At 38.0% G+C, this 19,120-nt stretch overlaps 5 protein-coding genes and 2 non-coding genes across 9 annotated transcripts; 3 read left to right on the top strand and 4 right to left on the bottom strand.

Moving 5' to 3' along the window:
• The first annotated feature begins 146 nt into the window (after positions 1-146).
• Positions 147-1,818, top strand: LOC9328424 (transcription factor RF2b). Its single transcript, XM_002889575.2, has 4 exons — positions 147-773; positions 856-988; positions 1,086-1,170; positions 1,243-1,818. The coding sequence occupies exons 1-4, from the start codon at positions 340-342 to the stop codon at positions 1,575-1,577; spliced, it is 987 nt and encodes a 328-aa protein (XP_002889621.1). The 5' UTR covers positions 147-339; the 3' UTR covers positions 1,578-1,818.
• Positions 1,819-2,653: 835 nt separating this feature from the next.
• Positions 2,654-2,724, bottom strand: TRNAG-GCC. The gene has a single exon. It is a non-coding gene; the product is annotated as a tRNA-Gly (tRNA).
• An 866-nt stretch (positions 2,725-3,590) lies between these two features.
• Positions 3,591-6,102, top strand: LOC9328425 (probable thylakoidal processing peptidase 2, chloroplastic). Its single transcript, XM_021013708.1, has 6 exons — positions 3,591-4,587; positions 4,857-4,925; positions 5,012-5,080; positions 5,265-5,351; positions 5,454-5,521; positions 5,617-6,102. The coding sequence occupies exons 1-6, from the start codon at positions 3,907-3,909 to the stop codon at positions 5,738-5,740; spliced, it is 1,098 nt and encodes a 365-aa protein (XP_020869367.1). The 5' UTR covers positions 3,591-3,906; the 3' UTR covers positions 5,741-6,102.
• A 349-nt stretch (positions 6,103-6,451) lies between these two features.
• On the bottom strand, positions 6,452-6,522 carry TRNAG-GCC. The gene has a single exon. It is a non-coding gene; the product is annotated as a tRNA-Gly (tRNA).
• A 145-nt stretch (positions 6,523-6,667) lies between these two features.
• LOC9325687 (UDP-xylose transporter 3) lies at positions 6,668-10,096 on the bottom strand. Of its 3 annotated transcripts, none has more exons than XM_021013711.1 (10): positions 9,849-10,010; positions 9,600-9,643; positions 9,345-9,516; positions 8,617-8,801; positions 8,452-8,519; positions 8,039-8,171; positions 7,770-7,931; positions 7,392-7,664; positions 7,077-7,175; positions 6,668-6,919 (listed from the first exon to the last, which is right to left on the bottom strand). In XM_021013711.1, exons 3-10 carry the CDS (start codon positions 9,463-9,465, stop codon positions 6,902-6,904), a joined length of 1,059 nt encoding a protein of 352 aa, XP_020869370.1. In that variant the 5' UTR covers positions 9,466-9,516; positions 9,600-9,643; positions 9,849-10,010; the 3' UTR covers positions 6,668-6,901. The 3 variants fall into 3 exon arrangements, with proteins under 3 accessions (XP_020869370.1, XP_020869369.1, XP_020869368.1); XM_021013710.1 differs by having other exon boundaries at positions 6,668-6,922; XM_021013709.1 differs by having other exon boundaries at positions 6,668-7,175; positions 9,849-10,096.
• Positions 10,097-10,352: 256 nt separating this feature from the next.
• LOC9328426 (nardilysin-like) lies at positions 10,353-16,478 on the bottom strand. The gene is made up of 20 exons (XM_002892318.2): positions 16,394-16,478; positions 15,721-16,157; positions 15,558-15,633; positions 15,412-15,458; positions 15,036-15,148; positions 14,727-14,800; positions 14,498-14,593; positions 14,289-14,408; positions 13,935-14,168; positions 13,685-13,833; positions 13,275-13,431; positions 12,933-13,082; positions 12,467-12,846; positions 12,240-12,389; positions 11,928-12,110; positions 11,609-11,812; positions 11,395-11,498; positions 11,157-11,310; positions 10,950-11,071; positions 10,353-10,827 (listed from the first exon to the last, which is right to left on the bottom strand). Exons 1-20 carry the CDS (start codon positions 16,461-16,463, stop codon positions 10,584-10,586), a joined length of 3,264 nt encoding a protein of 1,087 aa, XP_002892364.2. The 5' UTR covers positions 16,464-16,478; the 3' UTR covers positions 10,353-10,583.
• On the top strand, positions 16,186-19,015 carry LOC9328427. The gene is made up of 6 exons (XM_002889577.2): positions 16,186-17,064; positions 17,173-17,459; positions 17,736-17,914; positions 18,001-18,061; positions 18,152-18,212; positions 18,740-19,015. Exons 1-5 carry the CDS (start codon positions 16,485-16,487, stop codon positions 18,206-18,208), a joined length of 1,164 nt encoding a protein of 387 aa, XP_002889623.1. The 5' UTR covers positions 16,186-16,484; the 3' UTR covers positions 18,209-18,212; positions 18,740-19,015.
• The last annotated feature ends 105 nt before the right edge of the window (positions 19,016-19,120 follow it).

Genomic DNA, 19,120 nt, shown 5'->3' on the forward strand with positions numbered 1-19,120 from the left:
AAAAAAAAAAAAAGGAGGGAGACAAGATGCGATGCTTCACGTGCCAATGTGCCTCTCCTTTTACTTTTTCATCAACTAGTTTTTCTTATAATTAAATATATATATATATATATATAGATCAATTGGGCAAATTATAGTTAGTGACGTCACTTCTCTCTCCTCACAGTTGAGTTCCTCCTCCTCTCCTACGCTCTTCATTTCCATAGAGAGAGAGAGAGAGAGAGAGAAAGAGCTTCGTCTTCATCTCCAATCTCCATCATTATCTCCATTGACATTGTTCTCATTTGAGAATAATAATTCACACAAGCAGCATTCATCTCTCCAATCCTCCTGACAAAAATGGAGAAATCAGATCCTCCTCCTCCTCCACCAGAGCCCGCCACTATCATCCCCTCCGATCCAATTCCATCTTCTTCCTTCCACCGCCGATCTCGCTCCGATGATATGTCGATGTTCATGTTCATGGATCCCCTCTCCTCCGGCGCACCACCTTCCTCCGATGACCTTCCCTCCGACGACGATCTCTTCTCTTCTTTCATCGACGTCGATAGCCTCACCTCTAACCCCAACCCCTTCCCTAATCCTTCCCTCTCCTCCAACTCCGTTTCCGGTGCCAATCCTCCTCCGCCGTCCTCTCGTCCTCGCCACCGCCACAGCAATTCCGTTGACGCTGGATGCGCCATGTATGCCGGTGAAATCATGGACGCTAAGAAAGCTATGCCTCCTGAAAAACTCTCTGAGCTTTGGAACATCGATCCCAAACGCGCCAAAAGGTTCTTCTTCTTCCTCTTCTTCTTCAAATTTGTTTCTCTTATAGAATTGCAATGAAATTAGGGATTGGGAATTTGATTACAGGATTTTAGCGAATCGACAATCTGCAGCTCGATCCAAAGAGAGAAAAGCTCGATACATTCAAGAACTTGAGCGCAAAGTTCAATCTCTTCAAACCGAAGCTACCACTCTCTCTGCTCAGCTCACCCTCTACCAGGTTTCTTCTATATTCCATTCCAACAGAATAAAAAAGTTCTTTGCTCTGTTTTACACACATAGACAAATCGTGATTTCAATGTTGTTTGATTGATCAGAGAGATACAAATGGACTAGCAAACGAAAACACAGAGCTGAAACTCAGGTTACAAGCAATGGAGCAACAAGCTCAGCTTCGTAATGGTAAGCACAAAAGCTTCTTTCTTTGTATGCCTTTTGGTGCTGCATTTCTTCAATATTTGCTATTGATTACAGCTCTAAACGAAGCGTTGAGGAAAGAAGTTGAAAGGATGAAGATGGAGACAGGAGAGATCTCTGGTAATTCTGATTCCTTTGATATGGGAATGCAGCAGATTCAGTATTCTTCCTCAACGTTCATGGCAATCCCACCATATCATGGCTCAATGAACGTCCATGATATGCAGATGCATACTAGTTTCAATCCTATGGAGATGTCGAATTCTCAAAGCGTGTCGGAGTTTCTACAGAACGGGCGATTGCAAGGGCTAGGGATAAGTAGCAATAGCTCAAGCTTAGTCAAATCTGAAGGACCTTCTCTCTCTGCTAGTGAGAGCAGCTCTGCCTATTGACAACAAGATTACGATGAGGCTGAAATTATCTGTTAATAGGCTTTTTTTCCAATTCATTTGATTCACTTTTGATTATTTATTCTTTTTTTTTTTTGAGGTGCCATTGTGGAAGAAAGAACGTATAAAATTGTGTTGGTAATGTGTTGTGAGTTTCATTGTTTGCTACTCCCATTGTTTGTTCTTCAATGAACAAAGGAGACTAATAAATTTCATTTTCCTTTGTATACAATGATGTTTGCTACGTTTTATTCTATTTCAAAAGGAGATACAGTTGCTTAATAAATTCACAAACCAAAGTTTCTTGTGCGTTGTCATCGAACGTTTTTCCATATATATATGTCCAGCCAAATTCCCAATTGATAGTTTGATTTTGGGGTCACTCAAACATATAATAATGAGTTTGATTAGGACAACACCAATAAACACCAGTTCGATTATTCAGTAGCTTCTTCTCCAAGACACCCCCATATCCATCATCGTTAGTGAGACAACAGTTAACGAAAATGTTTCACCTTTGAAAGACCGCTAGCGATAAGACAAGGCCCATTGTTAGATAGAACTAAAAGTTTCAAACTAGCCAAACAAAGCTAGCAAGAACTAGAACTTGCATAACATAAGAACATGGAGAGTAGCTAGCAAGAACTTGCATAACAGAGAGTTTAGAACATTGTTACCTTGTTTTTCAGACGAAAGATCTACTCTTTGGAGAACCTTGAGGAAGCTCTGTCTATTTCTTTCTTCTTTGCAGGCTTTGCAGCGACTAAAATCACTGTTGCTAGCCATCTCTCTGGCTGGAAAACTTCAGATTCAAGATTTTTTCCCTTCAACTTGCATAGTCAGACACTCTTTTGTTTATCCCACTGGGAATGAGACTTTTCTTGTTTATTTATATAAAAGCAGAGTAAATTTTGTAACTGCAAAAGCAGAGTAAATTTTGTGACTGCAAAAGCAGAGAGACGTTTGTTTGTGCATCTGAGGAAAAAAAAAGAGAGCTCAGGAGTGAGGCGATATCATCTGAGAAATCAGAAGAATGCGAAGGACCCAACCAACGCTGAAGCCAATTTCATCACAGCTCATGCACCAGCCGGGAATCGAACCCGGGTCTGTACCGTGGCAGGGTACTATTCTACCACTAGACCACTGGTGCTTTGATGACAGATACAAAGTTTTAAAACATCATATAGAATAGACCCACATTTAAGATATCATATATAATGTTTGTTTCTATGAAATCGAAATTGGAAATCACCCAAGAAAAACACATGTAAACTAGTACCTATTTAACAAGTAAATTGACCCCACAAAACTGTCAAAAACAAAACATGCAGTAGACAATTTCTAATTCGTATTTTAGCCTCGAGACATGAGACATCTTAAGAAAAATATGAAATATTTGATTAAATAAAATTAAGCATTTGGGGAGACGACGAGAGATTAGTGTTTGGCTATTTCGGTGAGACCTTAAAGAAGCTAAAAAAATAATTTGTGAACAAAAACGAAACAGAATATATTATCTTAGAGTTAGGTTGTGGTCAAATTCAACCCAACTAAGTTAACGACTAAGTACTCGCTGTTTATAAGAATTGCAATACTAATTAATTAAGAAATATCAAAGAAGTTTCGGACGAATGATGTATGTGCTGCGATCACTTTCTATTTTTTATGCATTTCACAAACTTCTGTCCCAGAACCCAACCTTGTTACGTCTCTAATTCCTAACTACATTACATGTATATAGGTTTATTTATTTACATATACTTTTAGTGGGCATAAAGTATATTTTTTATTTGTAAACACCTAAATTTACGATCAAAATTGATTATATTGCAATATGTTGAGAAGTCAGTCGTCAAAGTATTCTATCAATTTTATTATATTCTGTATAGAATTTAGATTGTTCAAAATCTATTTTCGTCAATGTTATGTTTATATAGTCTATGATTCTTGCATATTTAATTTTAGGACATGAATGGAAATTGTATATTTGAAGGCCCATTTAGGCCCGAAATGTATTTGACTCAACAAGAACAAGAGACTCTCTCTGCTATCGACCAAACCTTCTCCTCTCCTCTGGGAGATCTCCAGATTTCTCTCCATCTTCTTCGCGCCTTCGCTTCCTAACCTGAAAAATAAAACTCGATCTCGCCGGCGGCATAAGATCTTCGTTTATCTCTCCGGCAGATCGACTCTTCCAATTTCCGGTTAATTCAACAATTGATTCCTTATTCTTTCTAGATCTTCCTTAGGCCTTAGAAAAAACCCTTACTTGCTCATCGAAACCTCAATTTACCCTAACATCGTCCAATTCCTTCATCAAAATCTGCATTTCATGGCGATTAGGGTTACCTTCACCTACTCCAGCTATGTTGCTAGGAGCATTGCTTCTTCCGCCGGGACTCGTGTCGGCACCGGCGACGTTCGCTCATGCTTCGAATCATGGGTTCGGCCCAGATTCTGCGGCCACAATCAGATACCCGATATTGCTGATAAATCTCCCGGATCCAACACATGCTCAAGCCCTCGTGCTCGACCAGCTTCGTCGATGTATAGCACCATTGCGAGGGAAATCCTCGAAGAAGGAAGCAAGAGTCCACTTGTGTTGGGGATGATCTCTCTCATGAATTTGACAGGAGCTGCTCCACAGCTCTCGGGTATGACCGGTCTCGGGATCTCTCCCTTTAAGACTTCTTCTGTTATCCCGTTCCTTAGGGGTTCCAAGTGGATGCCTTGTAGTATTCCGGCGACGTTATCAACGGATATTACTGAGGTTGATAGAGGAGGAAAGGTGTGTGATGCTAAAGTGAAGTTGGAGTTGAGTGATAAAGTCTCTAATGGTGGTAACGGTTGGGTTAATAAGCTGTTGAATATCTGCTCGGAAGATGCTAAGGCAGCTTTCACGGCGGTTACTGTTTCTCTCCTTTTCCGATCGGCTTTGGCTGAGCCAAAGTCTATACCTTCAACATCTATGCTTCCTACTCTCGATGTGGGTGATCGTGTTATGGCTGAGAAGGTGAGAATACTGGTTTGTTCTGTTCTTGATTGTGACCGTAGAATGATATTTGATCTTGAGAGGTTTTAAAAATGGTGGCTTTAACCGATTCTGCATTGTAGGGACTAAAATTTGTTATGGGAAATGGTCTTAGATGTGTTTGTTCTTATATAAGAAATAGCTAGGATGCACATTACTATGTTAATTGGTGATGTGGCTTAATCTTTTAATTGATTGATCTGCACTAACCATTTTGAACAAATCTGTCTATTTGCTTTGGTGTTGGACAGGTCTCATACCTTTTCAGAAAGCCAGAGGTTTCAGACATAGTTATCTTCAAGGCTCCTCCTATTTTGGTGGTATATATATATCAAATCACCATTTCTGGTTTTTCAAATGTTCTTAAACCTGTTTCAAAGGTGTTTGATATTCTCCTGAGTTGCAGGAACATGGTTACAGTTGTGCTGATGTTTTTATAAAAAGGATTGTTGCTAGCGAAGGTGACTGGGTTGAAGTAAGCCCTTACCTCTAATCCACTTGTTGATTGATCCTATTAATCCATTGAAGTCATCACTCTCCTTTATCAGTCTTACGTCTGTAGTGGCTTCTTGATGACCAGCCTCCTCAAAACAGATCCTTAACCTTTGTATCTGTTGTTGTTATTTACCTGTCTAACCTATCGATGCTGTATCATATAGGTTTGTGATGGAAAGCTCTTAGTAAATGACACTGTTCAAGCAGAGGATTTTGTCTTAGAGCCAATTGACTATGAAATGGAACCAATGGTAAGCAAACATGCACTTGCTAATTTAATGTCTTCCTAACCTAAAAGTTATTACAAGAATGCTGCTAACTTGATCTCTTTTTTTTTTCCTGTTTATTTGCAGTTTGTCCCTGAAGGTTATGTCTTCGTCCTAGGAGACAACCGCAACAAAAGCTTTGATTCTCATAACTGGTAACCACTTTGGAATATATATAATACTTAGTTGTTCTGTCTCAGTTGTGGGAACTCTGTTGATTCATGGATGATGTGGTGAATGTAAAACGCAGGGGTCCACTTCCAATAAAGAACATCATAGGGAGATCTGTATTTCGCTATTGGCCACCAAGCAAAGTGTCAGACATCATACACCATGAACAAGTTATCCAAAAGAGACCTGTTGATGTTTCTTGACCAAAGCAGATGGTTCTTAGGATTAAGCAGAGAATTTGATTAGATGAGCTGTGCCATGCCAACCATTTTGGCGCTGAAGGCAACAGAGCAATTATTTCTTCCTGTCTAGGCTTCTATGGCGGACATGGAATGCAATGGGATATCCATAAAAAAAACAAAAAAACAAGAAATTTGGTATTTTTTGCTTTTGATTTTTTGATGTGTTGAAACCTAAATGCAACCAGTGTAATTGGCAGTCGCTGTCAAACATAAAAGGGTGAACTATCTTTTTGAGTATTATCTAATGTGAAGGATCCTGTAAACGTTCTGTTCTCAAGCTCTGTAGTGTAGTAATGTTGAGAAGTGTCAATTTCTATTTGATATATTCTTTGTTAATGATGAAGTGATGATGATGATGTGTGTGTGTGTGTCAGTCAATCCACGAGTTTCATTTGAACAGAGTTGGTTGTGTGGAATATGCAGGCTATTTTTTGGCAGATGACAAGTTATTAATAGAGTTTGTATGGTTGAGAGCTCTAATGAATATGGAAGTGGTGTATCTTCGTTTTGTTCCGTTTTTTCGATTTAAACCGAATCAAAACTAAAATGCAAGGAATTAATAAAAAAAAAAAAAAAAAAAAAAGAGAGCTCAGGAGTGTGGCGATTACATCTGAGAAATCAGAAGAATGCAAAGGACCCAACCAACGCTGAAGCCAATTTCATCACAGCTCATGCACCAGCCGGGAATCGAACCCGGGTCTGTACCGTGGCAGGGTACTATTCTACCACTAGACCACTGGTGCTTTGGTGAACATCATTCCATGTATTACAATAATAATATACTAATAAATACCAGAAACTTTTTTGACTCTTATCCAAAATGGTTTGGTCATATATGGAAAAAGAAAAAAGACAAGTTGGTAAGACACTAGAATGAGTAGGTGTTGATTTCATAAAAAAGAGTCTAAAATCAAATATACGTTTTCAGTGTTGATGAATATAGCCACAGCCTTTTGAATACAGAGTTGTAATACTAAATCCAAAAACAAGAAAAACAAAAAACAAAAGACAAAAAAGCTGCTGTGTATAATAAAATGGATCATCAATTCAAAGCTGTTCCCTTTTCTTCCCCTCACTCTCTACTTTCTTCTTTTTCCATATGGTGTGGAATGTTGTTGATTTTCAGTCTCCCCTACTTCTCTGCTATGCATATTTAAAAGGGAAGAAAAAAAAGAGAAATTAAAAAGTTTGTTTTTTTTGGGGGGACAAATCTGATACAAAGAGAGTTGGTATTATATAAAAAAAAATAGCGATGATCAAAGCTTTAGGCTTGAAAATCTTTATTTGAGTTCCATACAGGAGCCACTGTCTTTTGCTGCACTCCCCCACCACCATCTGATAACACTCCGCTTCCATTTTCAGCTGCTATTAGAGGATCGTTCTCGCTCTCTTTCATCTGACAAACCGATTAACCAAATTAAGTAATATAACAAGTCAGTATATATAGATAGACCTGAAGAAGTAGAACAATGCCTATGATACTGATGCTTTCTGATTGCAATCTAATTGCAAAATCAATGGTACTATAAAAAGGAATATGATTTGAGGGACTCATCTAATTATTTCTTTTATAGGACCACCTTTTTTATAAATAAGAGATGAAGATATATACCTGAGGCAACTGAGTTGAGGTTTCGCTTGCCTTCTGCTGAGTCTCAATCGAGCAGTAATAGGAATAAACAACCATTCCAATCACAGCCACCAGAATACCAAGAATGTTGCGCCAGTCGAATGGGTCTCGCAGCAACACATAGCCAAATGCTAGAACCAGGCATGTTTTGAGATGTCCCAGAACCTGATATGTGACAGGAGATGTTTTTCCAATGACAAGAAATGTGCTGAAGTTTACAGAGACTGATATGAGGCAGGACAGGACGATGAAGAACTGCAATCAACATAGAAGCACTCGTAAATATGCAGAATCGACATGGAAGCAAGAAGATCAGTAAACAAGTTTGGTAGAATCCCTAGGAGATTGATTGAGTCTCACCACTACTTGAGAAGTGTACTTGAAAGCAAACACGTTCTGATTGGTTAGGAGCCCATCTAAAAATGGCCCAGTGACGAAAAGAGTGATTGCTTGATACGGGCAAGACTGATACAGAAGTTGCGTGGATGAAACTTTGAACTTCTTCTGGATGGTATTTGTCATCTGTGTACAATTGGTTAAGATAACAGCATCGGATTGGTTTAAGACAAGATATATAGGAAGGTTGAAAGACTAAAGCAATGAGAAAAGAAAGGCTAGGCATAGGATACAATTTGAGCAACACAAGTTGTGACAACAGCCAGCAGCGACAAGACTGAACCCAGCATATTAAGTTGAAGATCTGTGACGGTTGCAATTCCAACACCAAGGAGAAGGATGGTTAATGAAAACTGGATTTTTCGACTGCAAAGACAAAAATAAGGGTGTCATTAACTAGGCCCTTAACCAGAAACTAGCTAGAGAAACTCATGAAGCCATGACAATTTATGAGGATGAATAATCAATACAAAGGACGTAAGGCTATCACTAAGTTGCTCAACTATTACACAGTATATCAAATTAGAACTTTGGATTAAGTCAACCAGAAATGCATGACCATGAGAAAAGATAGAATTGATGTGAAATAGCTTCCTCCGAATCAATAATCATTCACGTGTTAATGGAAGAGAATTTGAGTGCTAACCTGAACTTTTTCCTGAAGAAGAGGGTCTCCAAGAGAACAGTGCAGGGGATGATTGCTAGTTTTGTCATCTATTATTAAAGGAACAGAAGATGGGTTAGAAGTGAGAACAACACAAGTTAAAAATGGATATGACATGATGCAGTAGCTGAAATGAAAAAGCTATACCTGGTAAAAACCGACAGAATTAAAGCCCAGGCTGAGGTTCAATAGTCCTATGGATATCCCATTCAATATGCCAAATCCCATCACAGCTCGTGGATCAAAAGGCTTGTGTTCGAACATCTTCATCCATAATGCCACATGAAGGGAACAAAATGTGACCAAAAGATGCCAACTTGTCAAAGTAGTCGCTGTACATACAAAATAACAAGAATAAGTACAGATAGCTTAAGAGATCAATTGCATAAGATGACATGAAAGCAGTTATGGTGACGCAGATATGAAAATGGGATAGAACAGCGTCTTGTAAGTATAATACTACATAAGAATCACCCGTGTATCCTAGAAAAAAAATATTGAGTCCCACAGAAAAGAAGAGCTGAAAAGTTATGAAGCACCTCAAAAGGTAAGAGGACATTTCCAATCTCTTAGACACACATACAACACATATCATTCAAAGGCATAGGAGCATCTAAATTCTAAAGCCATAAGAAACTTTCTGAAACATATACAATCATGAAGGCAATTTTCGTTATGGAGCATAAGAGACCAAAAAAATAACCAGCTGACAATTCAGAACATAGTATCAACTCAATCCTCAATTTCATCAAATAAGCAAGCAGGAAGCAATTAGCATACAAACATACGAATAGATCCAGAGGAAACAATATCAGCAGCGGAACATGGATAATCAAAGGAGCATGTAACAGTGAAGGAAAAATTGAATAGGCTACCGAATGTGAAGCCAAGGGTGCTAATAAGTGCTTTGTTACAGATCACGATGGAGACAGACGACACAACGGACAAACTCAAAGCGCCGATTGTTCCCAACTGGAACTTCTGGCCCTCGCTCATCTTCGCTCTCCTAATTTATCTCTCGCTTCTTCAATCACGATCTACGATGATCTAATCCACCAAAAAATATACATGAATCGTAACGGTATCCAGTGAAACGTGAAGAAAACAAGAGCGATCTGGAGAAAACGAACCTCATTCGTGCTAAACGTAAATGCGAAGCTTAAGGCAGCTCGAGCTGAAGCAAAAATGGAGAATATAGAAACTCGTTAGATAAAAGAGTCGGAGAACGAAGAAGATTTATTGAAAGCCAGAAGCCATAAACCCTAGATCTGCCGTTATAAGACAGAGATCAAAGAAATTAGTTGAAGGAAAATTCAAGAGACGCGAAATGAGAAAACGAGAACATAAGGAGGGAGAGAGAGAGAGAGAGAGAAACTCACAGGAGAATTGGAGAACCAGAGAGAATTCAAAACATCGACGGAGGAGAAGAGATTCAGATTAAGCCTATTTTCTGCAATTTTGATGGTCTTCACTCACCACCGTACAGAGAAAAATAGTGAGAGAGAGAGAGCGGAAGAAGATAGTTTTCGCTTTCTACGTTTGATAGGCCCTACCAGAGAAATTAACCGCGGGATATAATCGTAATTATCAAACAAATAGTAATTCATGATCCACGTTCATATTTGATTTTTTACCGTTGGTTATTTATGTAAGACATTCACTGTACAATAATCAAAGATCATTTTATACTCTCTTTTTTTTTTTTTTTTTTTTAATGTTCCAGTGGCCATATATACTACCTGTCATTAAGGAGAAAATTGTTCCAATTGGGATTTTATTAGTGGGAGTGTCGATGGTTATTTGTAAGTTTTAATTGATTGATAACTTTCTTTTTTTCTGTATGTTTTTTAGTTATGCTGCTTCTTTTTGGGTAAATCTATACATTGTACATGATAGTTATATTCTAATCAATAAATTTCAACCTCATCCAACAGATAAAAACATACTTTAAATGCGTAGACTCAAATCATAACAAAAAGGGATATTTTTGGTGCTTGTCACTCAAAAGTATAACCTATCCAATGTGGGGGTATGAAGAAAATTGAGTGAATAAAAATAGAAAAAAAAAGAAAAAAAAAAGGGAAGACGACGCAAAACTCTTTGTATGTTTCTCATTAGCAAAGGCTGGGGTAAAACTTAGAAGTTGACTTGAAAGCCACTGCGTCTGCGATGACCTGCACCGCCTTTTGATCTGTTTGAGTTTCTTTCATATTGGTATCGCATCCCCAAACCCTTACCGCAAGCCTACGGCATTTGGGTGACGATTCTCTGAAATAGGTTTTGTACCATCTGATCACATCTTTCTTCTGTATGCTTCTTAGTTCTTCTGCTTCCTTGTGGGAGAAATCAAACATGTACCTGTGAGAGAGTTAAACTCCATTTTCATTAGCCAGCGACCGATATGGATATGGATCTAAGTAACTCATTGAAGTTCTATATGAAACTACAGATCACATCCTTTAAACTCTTGAGATCCTTACCTTTTGTCAACAATCTGACTCCATAATTCATTTGTCTCAGACAAGAGAGAGGGATCCTTTTCCAGCAATCTAGCAATCATACCACTTCGGTAATCTTCATAGGATTCATCATCGAGTTGTTCCTGCAATTACAACCCGATTAACATTTGTGAAGCGAGGTAAAGATTTAACAAAAAATCAATATTTTCTTTTTGATTACAGACTTACCAGAAGGCCTTCGATATCTTTTATGAAATTGTCGACTCTCCCCAGCAAATGAACTGGACCGTATTTAGAAGATTGAACACAGAAACAGAAACCGTGGACACGATACGTTAAGCGAGGGCCACACTCGACAACATAACCAAGCTGCTCCTTTGTCCTATATCCAAAATCACATATATATGACTATACATAAATACGATTTCATCTATTAAACAGACTAAGTAAACATGTGATGACTAACCTCAACTGATTGAACAATGGCTCTTCTATGATTTCATGAAAGAGATCCAGCACAGCTTTCATTCTTGTTGACTGCGCTTCTTCAGGCTCGATTTGATAGTAAAGCTGCATATCAGATTCAGGTTCAGATTCAAAACCATGATTATACCAGAAGAAAGTACTATGTTTTCTTCTTGCCTGACTCTTATCACAAGAAAATACTGTTTCCTTTTTACCTCGACTACTGAGTTTGTTTCAGATTTGTTCTTCACATCAACATCTCTTACAAGTTTTGCACCCAGAGGGAAACATGTTATCTGTTCTCCATGTCTACATTTGCTTGGGAGTGGTTCAACCGTCAAACTATTTTTGAATATGTTTGATATGTTCACTGCTTCGTCTTCGGACAAATTACCATGACACAGAGCCTCAATAAATATCTGAAAACATAACAGAAGTATTACATAATCTTTGCCCAATATAAACAAAACCCGAGAATAATAAAAAATCTGTCTATTAAGTAAAAACAGGAATCACACTGATGCAGAAAGTTACCTGAGAACGGAGTTCAGGAATAAAGCTGTTGAGATCATCGAGAGACAAATCATTTAGTACAGACAACTTTTCATCGCTGTCATAGATCCGTTTACACAAGAGTTGCAGTCTCAAGTATGTAGAATGGTTCAAAGGCTTCATATTAGTATTCCTAAACCCTCTCTCCATGTTTTCTTTGATAACCTACAAGGTTAGAAAGAAAATGAAGTTGAATCAAGAAATGATGAGGATAAGAAAATGACACAAAACTTGAAATTTAAGATTAAATGAGAATAAAAAGTATGACAACTATACATGCAAATATTCACATACCTTAAATCGCTCCAGGTTTGGCATGAAGGATTTGGCTATGGCTAAGATTTTTGATAGAAGAGCTGGAATTTTCTCATTAAAGCCATACACTTTAAGCTCTAGCTTATCACCATACATAGATAAAGAAGTTTCAAGTTTTGCTATACTGGCCTGCAAAAAGTCAGATATTAATGTCAATACAAAAACAAAAAGATCTAAGAAGATTTTCCTAAAAATTAATTACTTGCCTGGTAGATGATCTCATTTAGCTCATCTTTTAGAAGGTTAATAAATAATTCTGTCAAAAGGCAGTTCTTCACACTGGCATATGCCCCCTTCAAATTTATGCGGAAGTATGTATTTGCACGAGGAACCTTAAAAGTTTCGTCAAGCTTGTACCAGAATTTCATGAACGGTTCGTCAATTATACATCTAGGAGGAGACTGACTTTTGGGATCCACATCAGAATTAATGGCTCGGATTGAAAAATCACAAGGGATGAATTGGTTTTTCGAGGGGAGATGCAAAGAGTTATCTACTTCTGAAGGATTGCTCCATGATTCCATCAAAGACAATGGAACATCTTCCTCTATGTAACTAGAACCAAACCAAGGTTCTTGTTCGAACTCTGAAACAAGCAAAATTTCAAAAGAAGAATACTAAGAATATTAATTTGTATTCAAAAGTTACATACTCGATGATTCTTTAAAATACCTTCCGACTTGATGGATTTCGAAACAACATCAATCCTCATGTTCTGAGGTGTGAAAAAACCCATAAGATCTTCTATCAATTTTGGATCCCATGTCTGGTATACATAATCACCATAAATAACGTGCTCCACCGGATAAGCAAGCATATTCTCTGTACAATTAACACTTTCAATGATTAACTAAGAAACCCACGATGAAGACTTTTCATTACATGTACACATCAATGCATAATAGGTTCTGAAAATATTTAGGCTTTACATGCCAACATAATAAGTTCACCACTATTAGCACCTTAATAGAGTCACTCAAAAATAACTAGACAAATAACTATATAAGCACAAACCTGAGAGCTCAGCAGCATAATCATCCGCCGGCTGCTCCTCGGCAAATCTAAAGTCCATGTTCCCAATATCTTGGAGTTCCTTGAATATCCATTCTTGTGGTGACACATCACGCAATAACTTGAGATATTGATAGATGTAACCAATGATGTCGTAAATCTGTTAACAAAAGTTGTCATAAGGTCAACATGGGAAATTGTAACATAACAAAAGCAAATAGGGCAAGAACGAGACTACTGTATAATTGTATATGCAGCTAGTAACAGGTTATGTCAGCTTGTCAACAAAAATAAGAAACAAGTATATATATTACTTCATAATTCAGAGACAAAGGAATTGAAAATGATTAATTATGCCCTGCGTCAAACTTACTTATGGAAAATTCAGTATAAATAAGTATCTGACAAGTTACCTTCTCTAAACCAGAGTCAGTGAGATGTATGGACATGCCGAATACATAGGCTAGAGACGAGCGGTTAATTCCATCATCCCCAACACCAGCAGACAGTGAGGTTGCCCAACCCTTAGCTTTGAGGAATGAATGCAGACTTCCTCTACCCTCTAAAAACACAATGTTATAAACAACATTCCTCAATAAGGACATGCACAAGCACGCTTAAAGAAAACTCTATATAAAAGGTAGAATTGATGTGATTTCTTACCATGTCCTAATAGATGTGCTAGATAGTCTTCCGGCTTCTTCACATAGGCATAGCGAAGAGGAGGGAGAGTCCATGTCAAACCAAGTATATGAACATCTTTAACCGCTTCTAGGCGATATAATTTACCACCTTTCCAAATAGGACCTTCTGCCTCCAGAGTTGGCCTGATTTTGGATCCGTTTTTGACATCACCAAATAGTTCTACAACCCAACTTTCAAGCATGTCGAGAGATTCTGCAAGACTTCAAAGCTAAACATTAAACTCAAACAGTAACACAGGCCAATATTTAGAAATGTATATAAATATTTTTCAAGAATCACAGCTAGACACATCATACACCTAGAGAATTTTACCTCCCCCAATGACAACGAGCTTCATCAGTCCACCATGGTAATATTCCTTGTATAATTTCACAATACATTCCCGTAGATCAACACCATTTTCCATTGCACCACTTAAGCTCTTCTTGTTACCTTCCAGAGCACATGAAGGACATATTAACAATAAATCCTCTCATGAATATCTTAAATGTGGCAAGAAAGGTACACCGAGATATCCTTACCCCATGCAAACCTATTAAAAGGATGACCCTTTGCAGACGTATAGCACTGAAGTTGTTGCAGGCGACATGCATCATTTTGGAGGGCTTGGTTAAATTCTACAAATTTGAACCTTGTTAGCAAGACACTTTTAACTATATAGAAAGGTTTATATATCTGAATGTTGATTGGAGATGGATCTTTCGATAATTTCGAACAAAGAAATAAGGGTATGAAACAAGCAAGATAAACCTGAATCAACGGCAAGGACTTCTCGTTCCATAGCTTCAGTCTTCATGAGCGGTGCAACAAAAAACTGAGAGAATCTAATAACAAGAAAACAGTTCTAAGGTCAAATAAGCGATCTGAAGAACACAACTGAAAAGGAAAAGATTAAACCTAACAGAAAGCTCAAACGATAAGTAGAACTATGCATCTTCCTTTCCAATGATAACAATCTCTAGGCATGCATACCGACATATATATCGCCTGCCTTGGTAAATTTACAGCAAATGACATTTATATCGATAAGTGAAGTGGCAGCTCAAGCAATATTTGTACCTTTTCAAGGCCCCTTGAAGAAATTCTCTCTTGACTTCGAAGTGATAGCATGTATGCTCCATTTCTGTGTACGCGTTAGAGGATCCACCATGCTTAGACAAGTAACTATCATACTGCAAGAAGTCAAAACCGGAAGAATTCAAAAATACATCATGCTAACAAAACGAAGTCCATATTAAACGTTGAAAAGATATAACCATAATCCATTATATCCAAGCTCCGAAAAGATTTACTGATATATCTAATCATGCTAACTGGGTTAGTTTCTTGATTCAAAGATAAAAAAATTATGAAGTTAGCAGAATACTTATTTTCATATGAAAATCTATAAATAGTGCCAAACCATTGGAGCCATAGAAAATAATGCAATGCTTACTTCATTCTCATCGGGGAACTCAGTGCTACCCATAAAAAGCATGTGTTCTGCACAAAACATAAACATGAGAGTGATTGAATTAGTTAAAAAAAATCAGAAGAAGTGCATTCAAACTGTAGTTCAAACTCATAGAAAGATGAAAATACCAAGAAAGTGAGCCAGGCCTTGTGCCTCCGGAGGATCCAAGAAGCTTCCCATTGAAACACACATAGCTGCAGCAGCCTGAGACGCACAACACAAAACATTCGAGTTCAAAAATCAAAATTTGACACAAGAAGAAAACAGCTGATATAGCTTTAAACTGAAAACCTTTTTGGTCTGATGATCCCCTTTCCCTTTCAATTCATCTTCATCCTCATCATCTTCTTCATCTCCTTCCCCTTCTTCATCATCTTCTTCATCATTATCTTCATCATCATCTTCGTCACTATCTTCTTCATCTTCTTCTCCGTCCTCGTCATCTTCATCGATTTGATCCGGAACAGAGCCTTCGGGATAAATATCTGGATCGTGAATAAGCAGAGCACACAATCCATTCTCCAATTCAATCACTCTGTATAGCCTCCGATCGTTCGGTGACTTCACCACTACATTGTCCAAAGCCGAGACGGATTTCATTGAAGACATTGTTCTCGTTCTGAGAAGAAGATAGCGACTGGTGAACAATTTGTGCTGCTGCAGCTTCCTCTTCTTAGGTCTTGCTTCTCTGTACCCAATGAATCCGATTCCGCCGCTACTGCCTTCTTCTGATTTTTCGTTTATTAAAAAAAAAAGGAGGAAACAAGTGAAAATCGTGACGTTTCTCCCATAGGAATATGGAATGGGAGCCGTTTTATAATAGATAAAACGACACGCGTTGTTATTTTCAGAGATGGGAAACTGCAAAAAGGTTATGGTTCTCTCTTCCATTGCTTCGTTTTCGCCTCTGAAATCGGAAGAGAATCGAAAACTGAAAAATTGGAAATTTTGAAGTGTTACAAACCTAATTGACCTTTCCTGAGTAACCCAATTCGAGAGACGGAATCGGTGAGAGAGAAAGCAAGCCCTAACATTGTTTGGTTGATTTAGCAACTATGGCACTGTCGCAGTGGAAGGAAGCTATACTCGAAGGGATTTTCATGGAGATTGAGGATGGTGTTGTGGAAGAGAAGAATCTCGAGCGGTTAGAGAATCTAGTGGAGATTCTACACAAAGAAGGTTCTAAAGTACCCAAATCAGTCACGGAAGCTTATTGTAAAGTAGCTGTGGAGTGCACAGTGAAGTGTCTCGCTTATGAGAAAGATGCAAAAAAGGCTTATACTGAAGCAATCAGTTCGATATGGCTGGGTAGGATTATGCCTTTATGCGATAAGGTTAGTTGTTTGGTTACTCTTGACCTCTTGAAATGCTGTCGAAGATTATGGAAGGCCCACAATGACGACAAGGCTTGTAAGACACTGATGGATGAAGATACTAGAGACAAAGCTTTGGTTTCTTTGAGGAAGGTTGTTTTAGATTTGAATCCCATTCTTGTTTTAGAGAATCCGAACATGGATGAATCAGAGGACATTGAATCTAGTGAAGAATCTCAAGAGACAGAGTCAATGGTTGAAGCAAGAGAGGGGGTGGTTAATCAGAACAGTCAGGCGTCTGAAGCAATGGAAGACGAACAAGGTCTACACTTTCTCAACTTTGTTTCTTTCATCTCTCTATTAACTTTGTTATAATGTGATTGCGCTTTGTTGGATACTGAAAGGGTCTGATGCATTTCTTTTGTTGTAGAGAGCCTCTTAGATACAGAACTGGAGAGACCTATTTCTGGAGGGTCAAAAGCTGTATATGTACCCCGTCAATTCAAGCCCATTTCATCTGCAGTTGTTGACAGAGCGCTCAGAGAGCTTAGAGCTAGTAAAATCGAGCTAATGAATGCTTTAGAAAAAGGACGACCTTCAAATTTAAACAATGAGAAGATTACAGAACAAGAAAATGATGTTGCTAATCCTTCTGCAACAAACGCTTCACCAAGGCCTAGCTTGATGGAGCGACGTAGTACAGCACACACTTATGAAGTAAATTTGCTTCTTTATTTTAGTTGTTTCAGCATATCATTTACTAAGTTTTCTAAGCACTATCCAGATTCATTGTTCGATCTTTTCTTATTATTTCGTATTGTCGGACCAGCCTGCTGCACTCGGTGGGAAATTCGAATTGTGTAGGACTCGCTGAATTGATTTCTTTGTATGTTCGGTTCGGGAGCTATAGCTGAGTTAATATAACGTGCTTTTCATGCAACAGTATAATGTAGGACTCTGTTCAGATGAGTTTTTTTTTGTTTGTTTGATTAGTGGAAAGACTCCCTTGATGATTCAGATGGAGAAATGGGCGATGATGGTGTAAGAAAATCAAAACGTAAAAGAATTGTCGTGTCTCCTTTGAAAAGAAACCGAGTTTTTGAAGGTGCTAGAAGGCCAAAAGTTCCTTGGAGTACTGCAGAAACGCTGGCTGTACTGAAAGGCTATGAAAAGTACTTCAAACCTGAAAATTCTCTTAGATGTTAGAAGAATATCTTTCATGCATATCTATTGATTTGATGCATTTTTTGTGATTCAGGTATGGTGCAAACTGGAAGCGGATTAAAGATGAGAATCCAATTCTAGTGCGCAGAACTAATGTACACAGCTTCACTTATCTTTCTGTTCTTTACTCATTTCTCTTAGAGTTAATTTATCGCGTGTCTAATGCTAGATACATTATCTCACAGGGTGATATTAAAGATAAATTTCGAGTTGAGATGAGGCGGGAAGAGCGCCATCATTGAGTAGGTGAGTTAAACATATACATAGTCTATAGGGTACAATCGTCAGCCTGATGACCTTTAGAAGAGCAATAAAATACTGCTGCATTAGCTTCTCATTTCCCCGAAACTAAAGTGCGTAGGGTAGGGGAGGGGGAATGATATGAACCCTCACAAACAGTGAGCCAAGTTCTTATAAGCCAATAGTTCTACTCACAAGTTAGCTTTGAAGGTAAACTCTACCTGTGGAACTATGAGCGTATGTATAGTGCTGCTTGATACAGAATAGATAAAATACTATCAATGTTGCTATTTTACATGTATATGCTGGAATGATGGATTTTATGATTTCTATGATAAGTTTATGAGTAAACAAATCTAGGTTCACCCATTCATGGCAATCTAACTTTTTAATGGGTGAGTTGAGCTTATTAGGAGAGTTGGTGTTCTAATAGCTGATTATCTTTTGTCTTTATTTTCAGCATTAAAATCATAATTGTATCTCATTGTTTTTACGTATAATTGCTCCTTCAATTTTCCATTCTTTGCTTATAGGTATTGGAGTACTAGAGTAGGCAGCAGACCTCTTTGTGAGTAGGCGAGTAACAACAACTGCTGAACAATGACGTATTGTGGCATCTATGGAAAGTAAAAAACTGGGTAACATTTTGTAGCCTTTTGTCTTTTAAGACCCGTAGAATCTCGTCTATGATGATGATTGTCTAGTGAATCGTTTTGTGAAGTAAACTAGGTGCCTTAACCAATCCAAGAGCACTTCATTTTGGTTTATATGATTCCTAGTACAGTTTTCACTGTCTTGGTTAAACCTAACAAGCAACATTCTTATCCGAAACAAGCAGTAGCACCGATGTAAAAGACAGATTAACGGGATGCAAATATCTTGGATCCAAATTGAGCTTGGTGTTTCATTAAATG

This window comes from Arabidopsis lyrata (genome assembly GCF_000004255.2).
Source record: "Arabidopsis lyrata subsp. lyrata unplaced genomic scaffold ARALYscaffold_1, whole genome shotgun sequence".
In the NCBI taxonomy this organism is placed as follows: Eukaryota; Viridiplantae; Streptophyta; class Magnoliopsida; order Brassicales; family Brassicaceae; genus Arabidopsis; species Arabidopsis lyrata.